The sequence below is a fragment of the Hermetia illucens genome, chromosome 1 (assembly GCF_905115235.1).
Source record: "Hermetia illucens chromosome 1, iHerIll2.2.curated.20191125, whole genome shotgun sequence".
NCBI lineage: Eukaryota > Metazoa > Arthropoda > Insecta > Diptera > Stratiomyidae > Hermetia > Hermetia illucens.
The window spans coordinates 51,721,098-51,736,782 of NC_051849.1; the positions used below are offsets into that span (position 1 = coordinate 51,721,098).

At 40.9% G+C, this 15,685-nt stretch overlaps 2 protein-coding genes across 5 annotated transcripts in view; one reads left to right on the forward strand and one right to left on the reverse strand.

Moving 5' to 3' along the window:
- LOC119647112 (potassium voltage-gated channel subfamily KQT member 2) overlaps positions 1-15,685 on the forward strand; it is a 1,176,525-nt gene that overhangs the window by 198,148 nt on the left and 962,692 nt on the right. The window lies entirely within an intron of this gene.
- Positions 2,985-9,289, reverse strand: LOC119647114 (folate transporter 1-like). Of its 2 annotated transcripts, none has more exons than XM_038047900.1 (7): positions 8,932-9,289; positions 8,657-8,744; positions 8,365-8,578; positions 4,424-4,830; positions 3,819-4,361; positions 3,449-3,741; positions 2,985-3,386 (listed from the first exon to the last, which is right to left on the reverse strand). In XM_038047900.1, exons 1-7 carry the CDS (start codon positions 9,135-9,137, stop codon positions 3,059-3,061), a joined length of 2,079 nt encoding a protein of 692 aa, XP_037903828.1. In that variant the 5' UTR covers positions 9,138-9,289; the 3' UTR covers positions 2,985-3,058. The 2 variants fall into 2 exon arrangements, with proteins under 2 accessions (XP_037903828.1, XP_037903827.1); XM_038047899.1 differs by having other exon boundaries at positions 3,819-4,364.

Below are 15,685 nucleotides of genomic sequence, written 5' to 3' on the forward strand. Positions count from 1 at the left end.
ATTCACAACCAGACGGTCATGGTATCGCTCATAGATTTCATCATTGTGTAGGCTAGAATGGTGAATACCGAATAATATTGCATTGTCAAAGGACGCGGGTACGCACGGAGGCTTATAACGAACTCCGGCGAGCATAGAAAAGACTTCATAGACGAAAAAAGGAAGCCTGGGAGATCCAAAAGGCGCGAAATTTTTACCAACGAGTCGGTAGAATGAAGCCTTACACACCTCGATACTCATCCTGCTATGACTAAAAGGGAAATCTGATTTCCGACAGAATGGACATATTAAAGCGATGGGTTGAGTATTTTGATGAACTACTGAACAACCAGAACATCGGCGAGTTGGAGGTCCCGCCAACTGAAGACGACGGACAAATACTGCCACCACCAAGTTTAGGAGAAACAGCCCGTGCAAATCATCGGCTAAAAAATCATAAGTCGCCAAGAGCCGATGGAATTACAGCCGTATTGGTTATATATAGAGGCGACCAATTATACCAAACAGCTCATAAAGTTACGCTCAAAGTGTAGGACAGCGAATCCATGCCTGACGACTGGCAGGGAGGCATTATCTGTCTAATACGTAAAAAGGGAGATATCACACTGTGCAGCAATTATAGAGGTATCACGTTGCTGAGTACCATACATAAGATATTCTCTCCTATCTTGTTAGGCCGGATAGCCCCATACACCCAGAACATCATTGGCCCACACGAAAGAGGCTTGACTCCAGGCAAATCAGCAACAGATCAGCTTTTCTCTCTGCGGCAAGCGATGGAAAAAAAACTGTTCGACGTCAACAACGGTCTAAGACAAGGGATGCCCTATCATGCGTCTTTTTAACCTGACCCTGGAAAAAGTGGTGCGGAGCTAAATCTTAAATTTTAAAAACTTACTAGCTTAAACGCGTTTTTATGAAAGGTAAAGTCCATTATTCTTCCGATAAACGCATTTTGAGCCGCAATTAATATAGGAGCAATCTGGAACATTCACAAAGACCATGGGGATGTTGCCTTAAACGCATCGGTATGAAATGACTGCTGTGTGACCTAGTTTTATCAGTTTCAGCGCTGAGTGATCTCCTCAAATTGTACGGGTTCGAATTTCACTAAATAATGGAATATCGGTCTGGTTGTGGCTAATCTGGGTTGTTGAAAACCGGGCTTGAAGGAAACTAGGAAGAGGTGTAGGAGTTCGGAGTTACGTCTCGAAAAGCTCGTCCCATAAGGGCGGACCCTAACGATGGTTTCTGATGGAATTGGTTCCACCCTTTTAAAAGACAAATGTTGTGGCTTAGGAACCTCTTGTTGACTTCCGAAAATTTGCGTAGATGACGCTCAAGGTCCGCTTTCTTCGGGTCGCTTTCGCTCCCCATCTCGGAAGAGCATTGAAAGGCTGCCCTGAGGACTACTTATTGCTGAATAAAGGTCATCACTTTCTCCAACGGGGAATATCATGGGAGAACATGGACGTAACGTCCATTTCAACATATCGTCGAAGCGCAGAAATTCCGCTAAAATTGCATAAGAGTCTACTACTACTACTGCTACCATCAAACGCTACAGGGTTTCTAATATGTGCAACTATTAATACAATAAACAATTTGCACTGAGTCACTAAATCATTAAGTCACTGAGGGACTGTACATTTCGAACTCTTTCCGCGACTCAAAGCAAACTGCATTCGGGGTTTACTCCGTTTAAGGGCATTTATAGTCGAGATGATTTGATTTCTTTTTGAAGGAGCAATCCGTATGTGTACGTTACTGTGACTAGTCATTTTATCCACAAGAAGCGAAATTTCTTCGGATTTAATACGATAAAGAATCATGGTGAAGCACTCTTTCCACCTCATCAGCTGCTCGTCATCATAGATGAGGAGTCGACCGTTGACACCCTTCCCAGGACTATCGAAAGATTTGCGACTCCATAAAAGTTCACTTCTGAAATCATTGCATCGTGCGGCATCTTCTGCTTCCCTGACCAGTGTATTAGCAAATTCCTTTTCGTCACTGCACATACTATGTTGAACTTCCCGGGATTTTACACGGTATCACAGCTCGAGCGCGACACGCCTGCCATTACTGGAAGCAACCAATAGACCCTTCAGCCCCTTCCGTTTGCCGATACACTTCCACAATTCCACAGTCAGCCAGATCTTCCAACGCTCCTTAGAGACATGATTGGAGACCTGCGTAGTATCCGAGGAAGGAGCATTTTTGCTGGTAGCCAATTGCTCTTCAATATTCACGGGCGAGTTAGTCAGTTGCCCATCAGAAAGATAGCTCTCCCACTGCCGAGCCTGTCCCTCTACTCTCTCTAGATCATACAATCGATTGATGTTGAACTTGATGGGTCGCACCTCTCCGTGGCGTATGCAACTCGCAAGAGAACGAAAGGAATCATTAGATAGTGATTCCTTTCGAGGCCGTTGTCAGTGCCTCTCTTGTTACGCATATCCAGAAGACAACTCTTATACCTACTGTTCTCGCAAGGTGGCCTATCTGATTGCTTCTACTATGTCGGCTAGTTGAAATCTAACTGACCTTACTTCGACCTCTGAAATGGAACCGAAATTCACGAACCCCACGCCATTATCGATACAGTCGCCGAGACTAGAGTTTCGTTTTCGATTCCTTTATTACCCTGCACCAGGATGTCTGTTTGCTGACGTGCATGTAAAAACATGGGAATTTGCAAATTTCTTGTGTCGCATGTCGAATGAGATATTCGCCACCATTTTAGACTGAAACACCTTAGAAATGAGGTGATTTTACATTACATTACAAATATTATCTCTCCCAGGTTTGCACTGAGATTGAGCATCTGTAGTCTGGCCCTGATATGATTGTTATCTAACATTTTGAATGTTGAGTGCTAGTTTTGTAGCCATCTTTGACAGCCACCATTGCATTAAATGCCCCTGGGTGATGTTGGCAAAAGAATAACCGTTTTCCGAAAATATAGGCGCATTAACACAACATGGCTTCTATACAAGTATATTTCGAATATAAGATCTGTAACTAGAAACTTTGTACAGTATTTCTACGACGTACTTCAATCTTTGATTCGTATTGAATGGTTAGTGTTTTTAATTCGGCACAAAGCCCGCATCTTAGATATAAGTCCCTTAAACTTAATTTTGAGTTGTTTCAGCTTATAACGTAAATGCGGTTGCTTCATAAAGCCACCGATACCATAAACTCCCGCTATTATGATGAAAAGTGCTGAAAATAAATAAAAACGAGTACGACTCTTCAAATTAAAACCATCCTCTGATATCCCGATAGCTGTTACTGCTGAAGTGACTGACAGCGATGCGAAGGTGTTGATGCCAAAAATCATTCCGTACGTTTGGTCTACAAGTTCCTTGGAAATCAATCCACTGAAATACCGTACAAAATGTATCGGTTTATTTCCTGAGGGAGAAAGGCGTAATGGACTTACCTTGCATATGTAATTAAGAAATTGTAGACTACACCGAAAAGTATGTAAGCCGAATATGAAAGCCAAAGATGGGTGGTAATCGACATGGTGAAAATGAGGACGCTTTCAACCACAGAAGCTGCAGCAAGGATCCAAACCTCGAACCACCTAGGGAATCGTCTATGTCTTGTGAATATCACTGAAATAGATGCTGCAGCGGACAGCGTTTCCGCAACAGCTTTGACGGTGCCTTTGGAAACTTTATGCCGATCTGGATCGATATCGTGCCAAAGAATTTGGGAGCTATCAGAAACCTTCGAAGATAGGAGAAGCATAGGGGTTGATTGGCACTATATAGTATCGTATACTTACCACGCTAAATGTTACTTACCATCAAGAATATTGAATTCGCAAGAATCCACCACAGACTCCATTTCAAGATGAACCAATTACTATAAGTTGTCACTAGAAACATGACTCTTTGTTTTATTCCTTTGAAACTTAACAATGAAACATCTTTGTCCTTTTCAGTCGCCTTTTCTACCTCTTCTTGTATTTTATCAGATATTTTTTCCTTTAGTTCACTACTTGCCTCTCTGGCCATATCTGGTGAGCTTCGAGCTACCTTTTCAGCTTTCTCTTCCAATCCTTCAGTTGTCTCTCCAGTTTGGTTTTCAAAACTTTCGGGTTTAACTTCTGCCTTATTTCTGATACCATCAGCAATCTCCGTATTTTCAGTGCTCACCGTTCCAGCTATTTCTTGATTTTTTTCCGCGGAGCCTTTAGCTAATTGGAGTTGAGTAATGCCTCTTTTGTGTAAACTATTCACTTCAATTCCTCCCTTATTTAACTTTTGTAAAGCGCGTCTACATATATCGGCTGTAATTTCATCAACATCTAAAGCTTCCGTTATTCTCCTCCTTATATACTCTACCTGCTAAAAGTTCGGGATTGTTAATACCTTAACAGCAGTAGTTACTCAAATACTATACTTACATGAATTGCTATTGGTGAGTACTGTTTGCGAGTTTGTGCTCCAACCGTTCGCATCTTCGGTTGATGTGCTTGAGTGTTCGCTGATTCACCGGTGAATGGCCCGCTTTCCTCAATTTCGAACTCTGTGTTGTCAGTCTCATTCTCCATTGTGTTTCTCTGATGCTTTATCAAAGAGATATCCCTAACAGTTCCTGTGGCAATGTTAGCAACAGCTTCAGCAGCAGCTTGAATAGCTTCATCAACTGCATTTTGGGTAGCTGCTTCTGTTGCTTCAACGGCAGCATCAGCGACGGCTTCAGCAGCATCTTCTGTAGCATTGGTAGCCGCTTCGGCTACGGCTTTGTCATAGGATGATGGTTGATATGCCCTCGGGAGGATAACCGCAACAAGAAGAGATGCAAACTGAGCTGTGAAAGAATAAGTTGCCTTACTGAAATAATCGTGAGGATGGTATCAGTGGTTCATAGGTTGATCAATCCTGGAAACTTATAATCATCATTCTAGCAAAGTTAACCAAGGAAAATGCTTTATTTGAAAAAGCTCTTCCTGTTTGAAAAGAAAGACTTGTATTATCGTCAGAATTAAACTTGAGGAAATTTCGAAAATCGATTTTGTGAATTCATTGTGGTTCGTTTTTGGCAGGACCTGGAGCGAAAATCATAAAATGATAGTACAGCATCAGAGTGTACCATCGTATTGGATCTGGGTTAGGCGAACTTTTCCATGTTAGTCATTTGCTTTGCTCTCCAAGCGCGACCTAGCTCTTGGAAATTTTCTTGTACTCCAAATATTGTGAGGTTTTCTATGATTAGTTTGGCCTCTGATGTCAACATGTTTTCTTTTGCAAAGCTGTCTTTCCTTACTGTAAAATTCCTTCTTTGTTGCCCTTTCGGAAGTTCGCAATAGCACTCGATGGAAGAACTCATTCTTTTCAGGTCCATGATGCAGACCCGTGCTTTTCTTATCCTGAATACGGTTTTTCCGGGGATTTTTTCGCCGATGCACGATGCTGTCTGTTGGCACATTAATGCGGCTTTCATTGATGAATTCTTTTGCCCCACCTTGATCCGTCATAACAGTCTTGAGCGTACCAAACCAACAGTTCCATATATTTTATAAATTAGTGGCGATTATCAGCGATTATATCCTTTATACCTATCTATATCTTTGAATCTTTATTCGTTCTAATTTTCCAATTTTTTAACTTTTTTAATTTTTTATCTTTTTTATTTTTTCAACTACACAACAATTATTGAGTTACGAGACTCGAATTTCTATTTCGAGGCTCGATACTTTATTCAATTATCAATTCTCTTCAATTTTCGATTCTCCTCAATTTCGATTCTCAAATCTCGATTGACGATTGCCGATTCTCGATTATCGATCATCGATCATCTTATTATTTTATATATATACTGATCTTTAAATATTTATTTGTTTTAATTGTCTCAATTTTCTATTTTTCAACTATTCAACAAATATCGGCTTACGAGACTCGAATTCCATTTTCGAGTTCCATTCTCCATATTTTATGTTTCTCAATTCTCAGTTTTTCTATGCAGCTTACAATTAATAATAATTAATAATTAATAATTAAATTAATAATCATTCAATTTTTAAATTTTTTAATAATTTTAAATTTTCGGTTCGATTTCTTTCAATTCTTCATTTTCGATTCCCAATTCGATTTCTATCAATTCTTGATTTCGATTTCGATTCTCGATTGTCAATTTTCAATTATCGATTCTGGATTCTGCATTCTTGATTCCCGATTCCAATTTCCGATTTTCGCCAGCCCACCGTGACACTGATGATGCGTTGAAAAATGCACACAAAGGAGGTGTGCACGTAGGACTCAATTTGACGATTTGTATTGCTCCCCCATCTGCACGTATATAATGCATATGTCGTACCTGCTTGGGTAATAACGTATTCTGGTGCTGGGGGTCGGTGGCTAAAAGCATTGCGAAGCACAACTTCTTATCGAGCATGTAATTGAGGAGTTATTCGTCGTTACTACTACATAACAGTTTAGTAAAAGGGTAATCTCGGGTAAAGTCGAGGAGGATTAATGGCGCATTGTCGATCGATTCTCGATAACGTTTTCGATTTCTTAATTTCTCAGTTTTTTTATTTTTGACGTGATGACTTTTTGATTAATAATTTTCGACTTAAAATCTTAAATTTTAAATTTTTGTATTTTTCAACTTTTTTATTTTTCCAATTTTTTAATTGTTGTTTTGAATTTTTCAGCATTTCTGTTTTCTGTTTTCAACTGCGCAACTTCTCTCGATACTCGATTCTCAATACTCGTAACTCGATTCTCGATTCTCGATACTCGATTCTCGATTCTCGATTCTCGATACTCGGGGTTCGATAATCGATTATTGATACTCGGTTGTCGTTTTTTGATTCTCGACTATCCACGTATGCACATATGGTAATTGTCACTTCAATGTACAAATCTCCCAACGTTACGGTCGCGGACCCTGAATTACTGGCCAATTACTTACCATTATTATGCCGAGCTTAGTTCCAACGGAATTGACAAAATCACTAACCAACAAACCAGCCAATATTGTAGAGTTGGTTTTCTATTAAGTTTCTTTTATAGTTTTAAAGTAGAAATTAGTAAAATCCTCTTGGATTTTTCGTAATAGAACCTCCTAATGATATGTAATTTAACTTCATTCTGTCCAGTTGCCTGTATTAACTAGAATTTTCGCGAAAGCGGACGAGATTGCTGGTGAAAATAATCCGACAGATCTTGCCAAAACAGATACATGCTCCTTCTGAACTTAGGCATAGATGTAGGTAAAGTAGATAAACCTCGGCAGTTACATAAACCTCATGAAGCCTCGGAAGAAAAAAAAATAATTGAGTTTTCGCCTTGTATTACGAGGAAGAAGGCCCAGGAACTAACATGGCCTTACGGTCGCTCAATGCTTAAACAAAAGGAGAGAAAGATCTTTTTCCAAAAACCTTTTGGTTGTTAAAGTCGAAAACGCGACGTGACGACTTTTTGATTATGAATTTTTGAAAATTTTCGACGAACTCGACGCTCTATCTTTTTAATTTTTATTCTTTTCAACTTTTCAATTCCATTCTATTCCATTTTTCAACTACACAACAATTCTTGAGTCACGAGACTCGAATGCCTGATTCGAGACTCGATTCTTCATTAATGAATTTTTATTTTCAATTTTTTTCAAATTTGTAAAGTGTTCTTTGATTCTCTATTTTCCATTCTCCATTCTGGATTCTCGTTTCTCGATTCTTGATTCTCTAGTTTCTCAGTCTCGATTCTCAATTTTCCATTCTCGATACTCGATACTCGATTGGCGACTCTCGACTCTCAACTTTCAACTCTCGAGAATTTTTATTTTCAATTCATACTTTTTAATTCAAATGTAATTTTTCCTTATCTCTGCTCTTTGGTTTCCGATTTTCAATTCTCTATTTTCCATTCTCGATTCTCTATTTTCCATTATCGATTGTCCATTCTCGTTTCTTGATTGATTTTCGATTCTCGATTTTCAATTCTCTATTTTTTCATTCTCGATTCTCTACTTTCTCAATCTCGATTCTCCATTTTCAATTCTCGATTCCTGATTGTCAGCTGTCGACTCTCGACTTTCAACTTTCGTTTCTCAACTCCCGATTCTCGATTAGCCAAACAAAGTCTTCATATGTCGCTGTTGCCACTTTCGCATTCAGATGACCCATTACAATCGTAATGTCACCTTTGGCAAGCCTCTCCTAGACTGCGTGTAATTCCTCATTCTCCCCTATATCAGAAATCGCTGAATCCCGCCGGCGGGATACCCTACCATCGGCATTATTTGGGCTTAGTTCCAAAGGGATTAAACAAAATTACCACACCACAACATCAATAGACTTATTAAAATTAATATTAATACGTAATAAAGATGTCACCCTACCTCCTAATGATATGTAATTTAACTTCAGTTCTGTCCAGCTTCCTGTATTAACTAGAATCTCTGCCAGAGCGGACGATATTGCTGATGAGAATAATCCGACAGATCTTGTCAAAACGGATACATCGAAAAAGTACTCCTTCTCAACTTTGGCATAGATGTATGTAAAGTAGGCAACCTCGGCAGATACATAAATCCCATGAAGTACTTGAATAGCCTGGGAAGAACGAAAAAAAAGTTGCTCTTTGCTAATGTAACACGAGGAAGAAGGCCCAGGAACGGGCCCGTCACATACCTCCTTTGCTTCAGAACTGGTCGCTGTAACAACCATTGTCCACAAAATTACACCCACTACCGCGGAGAGGACGAGGATCGGTTGATACCTTAAATTAATTAAACTGAATAATTATAATTGAGAAAAATGTCAGTCAGCGTTTCTGCATCCACAAATGTCGTCTTAGGTGTCCATTTCTACTACACTATACTAGTTTGTTCAAACCTAATAAATTCTCCAACTGATGAGGCCTCCATGCTGGCTGACAAGGGAATTTTGATTACAGCTGTACTTACAGAAGATAGTCAGTGATAAGGAGCATGAATACTGTATGTGACAGATGTGAATTTATTTCTGATTCCTCCAATTCTTCAACTTCCCCTTCAGATAAATTTTTATCTGGAATAGTTATCCGAAGATAACCGGAGCGATCACTCGGTCGAAATTCCCGGAAAAACCCAAAGGTGCAGAGGATTATTGTGGTTGAAAGCCAGTCTTTCATTGCTTATTGTATATTATTTTTATATTTTATTTTTTACTTTGTTAAATTTTTTAAATAAATAGAAATAAATAAATAAATAAAAGAACTTTCAAAACTAGAATAAACTAAAATTCAGACTTAACTACATAAATTTACTGTCAGGTATATATTGTTCTGACTTTTGACTCAAAAAAATTCAATGATATCTTTGTCGTAATTTATACCTATTTAGAGATAAGTCCCTAAGGCTTGCCAGTATCTGTTGGGTTTTTACTTTCAAACCGAGTATTAAATGTCCGCAATAGGGCAGACCCGGATTCAGCCGATATTCTGATAATAGGAAAAGAACGGAAGAAATTTAACGACTCCCCAGTTAAAGGAAGGAATTGTTTAAAATTTGAACTGTTGCTAAGCATGTGTGCTTTCTTGCTTTGAAGAGTAGAAATAATGTTAGGTACGTGTAACCTACAAGAAGGTTGGACTTTTGTTAGATACGCCGATTTGCTTAAACGCAGCTAGTGAAATGGAGAACGGAAGTATCAGCATCTCCGCGTAGCTCTTAATGAAACAACTGAAAAATTCTAAGACATATGTACGTCTATCAGCTTTGAAAAAGCAAAGCAGCGGTAGTTGAAGGGATTGGAACAGAGACCCGGATATCTAAATTACGGATAGAGTAGTAAATTATGCTCTCGTCCCACCACCACCACCACCAACGCTATTTGTAGGTGCAGTTTTTCTGCACGATACCGGAATATTTCTCATATAAATATTGAATGTACTGTGGTGCTTTCTTGGCAGTCTCACCTTCCTTACCTTTCTGAATATCCCGATTCGATAATTTACTGAGCCACAGTGTTGGGTCCCAGCTCTTCGGCTCAGAAGCGTTGCCATCAAGTCCTGTTGTTTACCGATTTCCTTTTATTGTTTCCTCGATTGCAGTTGCGCTGAAATGTTGAATTAGTACAAATGTCGACAATGCTTTTTCTGCTTGGAAAATCCTCCCCATGTTTCCGCCGCAGCTCGTCAATCAATAAGTAAAGTACCGTTCTTGTCATTCACGCAACAGTTGTGTTCGATATCCTGTGTGCATTGGCGTCGGTTTTCGACAAGTCGATACAAATCTCTTTCGAGTGTCCAGTTTATCTAGTAGATATTTGTAATGGACCGTTCGCGTAACAGCAACCGCTACCTTTGTTTCCCAGTGGGCATTCTTATAAATTTGCCAATTGGCAGCGTTTCATTGTTGAAAAACCTGTGGTGGAGGCATTTCTTTTCATTGGCCCTGATATGGACATCGTTATTTCAAACCGAAGCATCTCGGTTGATGAACTGTGACTTGTTGACCTCAAGTGTGCATAGGCGATTTTGTAAATCATGTCTTTACAATGGTTCCACGATTCTTTCATATTTATAAAGGTTGGTGATCGCGTGAGATCACTTCATGATTTTTTTCACGAAATCGCCATCACCATTTGAAACCAGTGTGCTCCTCACCCCCTTTTATGGGTGGCTTGATTAGCTAGACTGCGATCACCGGTCGATGTTGACGTGCAATATTCTCATAGGGAAGGACTTTGCAATGAGTGACAGTGGTAAAATGTTGGCGTCTTATGAAAATACAGCCGATTTGCGTTTTACTGTTCCGACTATAAAATGTAGGAAGATGAGACAATCGTTTGATGAACCCTGAATTCATAAGTATAAAGTCATGGGGGTACGCTATACGTTAGCCACCGTCATTGCGCGCTCCAAACCCTTTTCGCAATTTTTCTCCAGGCAGTTTTCTACTTTTTGCTAATATGGACTTCTTCTTTCTCGTCGGGAACAGTACTGCCGCTGCCACTATCAATACCCAGTCTTCCATCCATCTGCACGGTCCTGGGTTGGGGGCATAGCCTTTTATCGCTTCGATTTCGGCTTCTGGATCATTCTCTTCTTTTTATGACTTGTAGGATTATCTACTGTGCTGGGAAAATTATATTACAAAGTAGTGTCCCCATTATTTTTGTCTTCTAATGGTAATCCATGTTTTTAATCATAGTTTTATCAGGGAATTTGCTCCAAATTCAGGTAGCCATAGACCACTATATACTTTACCTATGTACCTACATACGCGTCATCATTGTTCACTCCTGACAATGCGCTTTAAATCCCCTCCTCGACTTTCTGAGAAGATTACCTTTTCTCTAAACTGTTATGTATCTGATAGTAACCACGAACAACTGGTCAACCCTTCTTATAGTCAATTCCATTACATGCTCGATAAGAAGTTGTATTTCTTGGAGTGCTTCCTCTTTCTTTAGCAACCGACCAGCAGCACCATTATCCAGATCACGTTATCACCCAAGCAGGTACAACATGAGCATTACACTGACGTCTAGATAGGAGGACCACTAGCAAGCAATACAAATCGTTATTACACCAGCTTGGGCCAGCAACTTTTGTCCACGTGTCGAAAATTCCCTTCCTATATGGACACCCGCGGATGTGTACATGTGCATTTTTCAATGCATCCGCATATTCTCCCATCGGTAGGAAATGAAACTTCAGACAGAAGATCTACTTACTTCGCACAAGCCTCGAAACTGTTTAACTGTCTGTGCGGCCTGTCATTTATGGCTGGATGTGGAAATCTTAGAAAGACACTGCAGCACTTGACAGTACCAATGTTTAGGATATCCGCCTACAAAAACCCCGGAATACCCCTTTCCTTTTGATTTTCCCACAGCACTGCTGCCAACCATATCTTTGTGAAGAGGACTTCGCTTTAAATGACCGTATTTGCTACTTTGCGTGCTTTCCTTGAACTTTCCGCTTTGTCAAGCTCTGCCTGAATACTGGTTTTTATCGAGATCATTCCCCACTAGCTTTTTTCCGACTTTAGTTTTCCCCCGAAAATGTTTTGTTGCCTTTCACAATTTCTTCTAAGTTCGTCCTCTGTAAAAGTTGCTCTGGTTCACATTCAGGGTAAAAGGGAACATCCTCAACCCAACAGGTATTTTCTGCAACCTCTATGCCTCGTTAATAATTATGTCAAATAACAAACAATTTCGCCATTTCATCGCTGCACTGAACAATATAATCAGCAACCCTTTTGAAAATCCAATTATTGTCACTTCCTCATGGGGTCTTTTTCTGATATTCTGTATATTTTCAAGGTAGAGAGAGAGAGATCTCTTGAGATTCTATTCAAAACGCTGCGCACCCTTATCGTTACTAAGCTGCAGGTCTAGTTCCTTCCAGATCGGTATAAAAGGATAGGATGTATTATGCGAGCTACGATTAATCCGCACCGTGATAGCGATACGCTACTATTTGACGCTTCTCACAAGCGTCCAAATAACTCTTGAAATTGATCTTCGAGTCTTTCATCACCGCTAGGTATTTGAAAACTGACATGGAAGTGACGAGATCGTCATTGTACCACTGACTCGTCGTCAAATAACTGGAAATACTCATTTTAGCCAACGATCTAAGATTACTTCGGTATAACATTTACTGAAAGGCGCAAGTTACTTTCAATACCACCATACACACAGTTACTAATTGAGCTTCAATAACATTGCCTTTTCCAGGGAGCTAGGAAATACTCTTTCTACTATAAAACCAGTCCGTCTGGAGCTTACCAGAGAGCTTAAGTCGGAATCGCTTTATTGTCGTTGATTCTATGACAAATTTCAATTAGTTTCTTCTCAATTATCAAAGGTATCATGAGGACACTCAGAACCGGTTTATATTTTTTCATCATCATCATCCACAGCGCAACAACCGGTATCCGGTCCAGGCTTGCATTAAAAAGGAACTCCAGACATCCTGGTTTTTCGCTGAGGTCCACCAATTCGATATCCCTAAAAGCTGTTTGGCGTCCTGACTTACGTCATCACTCCATCTCAGGCAAGGTCTGCCTCGTCATCTTTTTCTAACATAGATATTACTCTTCAAGACTTTCCGGGTTGGATCATCCTCATCCATACGGATTAAGTGACCCGCCCACCGTAACCTGTTGAGCCGGATTTTATCCACAACTAGACGGTCGTAATAGCGCTCATAGCGCTCATTTCGTCGTTATGTAGGCTACAGAATCGTCCATCCTCATGTAGGGTGTCGAAAATTCTTCGGAGGATTCTTCTCTCGAACGCGGCCAAGAGTTCGCAGTTGTTTTTCCTAAGAACCCAAGTCTCCACGAAATACATGAGGACTGGCAAGATTATGGTCTTATACAGTAAGAGATTTGACCCAATGGTGGGACGTTTCGAGCGAAACCATTTTTGTAAGCTGAAATAGGTTCTGTTGGCAACCAACACCCGTGTTCGGATTTCATTGTCAGAGCTGTTATCGGTTGTGATTTTCGACCCTAGATGGGGAAAATTTTCAAGGGTCTCAAAGTTGTAGTCTCCTGACTTCATTGTTTTCGTTTGACCAGTGCGATTCCATGTTATTCGTTCTTTTGGTTTTGGCGCTGTCGTTGCTATCATATACTTCCCCTTGCCTTCATTGATGTGCAGCCCAAGATCTCGCGCCGTCTGCTTGATCTGGATGAAAGTAGACTATACATCTCGGGTTGTTCTTCCCATGATGTCGATATCGTCAGCGCAGGCCAGTAGTTGGGTGGATTTGAACAGGATGGTGCCTCTCGCATTTACATCGGTATCGCGAATCACTTTCTCCAGGGCCAGGATAGAACATCCCCTTCTTTTAGACCGTTGTTGATGTTGAGTTGTCTTGAGTGTGATCCTCCTGCTTTTATCTGGATACCGAATTCTCTCATGGCCGTGTAAGTTTTACCCTGGCTATGCTGCCAGAGGCGGCTTTAAAGTCGATGAAAAGATGGTATGGGCCAATGATGTTCTGACCGTATAGGGCTATCCGGCCTAGTAAGATAGTGGAGAATATCTTATGGAGGGTACTCAGCAACGGGATACCTCTATAATTGCTGAACTGCGTGATATCCCTCTTTTCATGTATGAGACAGATAATGCCTCGTTTCCAGTCATCAGGTATTCATTCGCTGTCCCATACTTTGAGCATTAGTTGATGAACCACTTGGTGTAATTGATCGCTTCAATATATAACCAATTTGGCTGTAATTCCGCCTCCTGCCGACTTATAGTTTTTAAGTCAATGAATCGCACGGATTGTTTCTTCCATGCTGGTGGTGGCAGCATTTTTCCGTGGTCATCAGTTTTGGGGACCTTCAACTCGCCGATATTTTGGTTGTTGAGCAGTTCATCTAAATACTCAATCTATCACTCCAATATGCCCATTCCGTCGAAAGTCAGATTTCCCTCTTTGTCTCGGCAGGATGAGCATTGAGATAAGGCTTCATCCTGCTGACTTGTTAGTAAAATTTCCGCGCCTGATGCAGTTTCTCCCTGTACTTTTCTAGTTCCCAGATCTTTCGGTTCTCCCAGGTTTCCTTTTTCCATCTGTGAACTTTCTTCTCCGCTCGACGGAGTTCGTGATAAGTCTCTGCGCGTTCCCGCGTTCTTTGAGAATGCAACATTACTCGGTATGCCGCATTCTTCTGTTTTGTAGCTAGCTTACATTCATCGTCAAACCAGCCGTTCTGACTTTTCTTGCGGCTGGGGCCAAGTACCTTTGTGGTGGTGTATTATGACAGGGTACCGACTAGTTGCTCAGCAGCTTTCGATCTGTACAGGGAGCGCACGTTTCGTGAGAAAATGCGCAAATCGTTTATCCGTTGTCGTTGCCGGGTTCGTCGTTGTAAAATCCGTCCTGTCCGAGGCTCCTTCCGTGGTTTTGTAACATCGGTTTTCCGTGTAGGGTTGTCAGCCCCACCCAACCCCTAACCTGGAGGACCAGTTGGTACATTTTGTCCCGTTTTTAGGCGCGGGTTGGTTGACTCTTATGCTCTGCTCAAGTCTACTCTAAAGATTTTGGTATGCTTCTTGCGTTTGGTCGAAATTTGGTCTTCCTCTACCTGCCAGTCTTTTTGTTCGAAAGGCTGCCCCATCTCATCGTTCCACCAATAGTTTGATGGAAATAAGTCTGTCTGTTTGTCCGTCTTAAGGGCACTCTAAGATGTTGAGGAGGCAGATGGGGCAGCAACTCTGTCCGCTGAGTCAACAACAAAATAGCAAAAGGAAAACCTCTAGGGGGCACCAGGAATGCTGTATTCACTATGGCCGTAATGCCGTAAGCGGATGTCCTGAAATCTCGCACAATGACTAACAGCTGGAACATACATGCTGGGACAATAGTGCGATTTAACTGAGGGAAGTATGAGGGTTCGAGAGAGAAATGTGAATTTTGACAAGTCTTGGGTATCGCTGTGTAACCACCGGCACATATTCTGTATCCAAGCATGTCACAACGATCTTCAGTTATTGGAGGACAGTACACCGGTTTACCGGCGGACGGGAGAAGCTGTTGGAGCTTGGAGTGCGTTCCTAATCGAACAGATCTATAGGCCTTTGCACCGGTTTAGGAGGTATCATTAGCGAACACATGTCTCAGGATTGAGCACTGGTCCAGGCATGCGCACAACAATGAAGTTGGACTCGAGGTGAATGTGGTGTTAAATGAGCCAATCTTCTAGAGTTGCA

Coding starts and splice junctions, on each gene's coding strand:
- LOC119647114 (XM_038047899.1), bottom strand. CDS start 9,137: ATGAAAGACTGGCTTTCAACCACAATAATCCTCTGCACCTTTGGGTTT. Junction 8,745..8,931: donor CTTATCACTGACTATCTTCT/GTAAGTACAGCT, acceptor AATTAATTTAAG/GTATCAACCGATCCTCGTCC. Junction 3,387..3,448: donor TTCTTAATTACATATGCAAG/GTAAGTCCATTA, acceptor ACGGTATTTCAG/TGGATTGATTTCCAAGGAAC.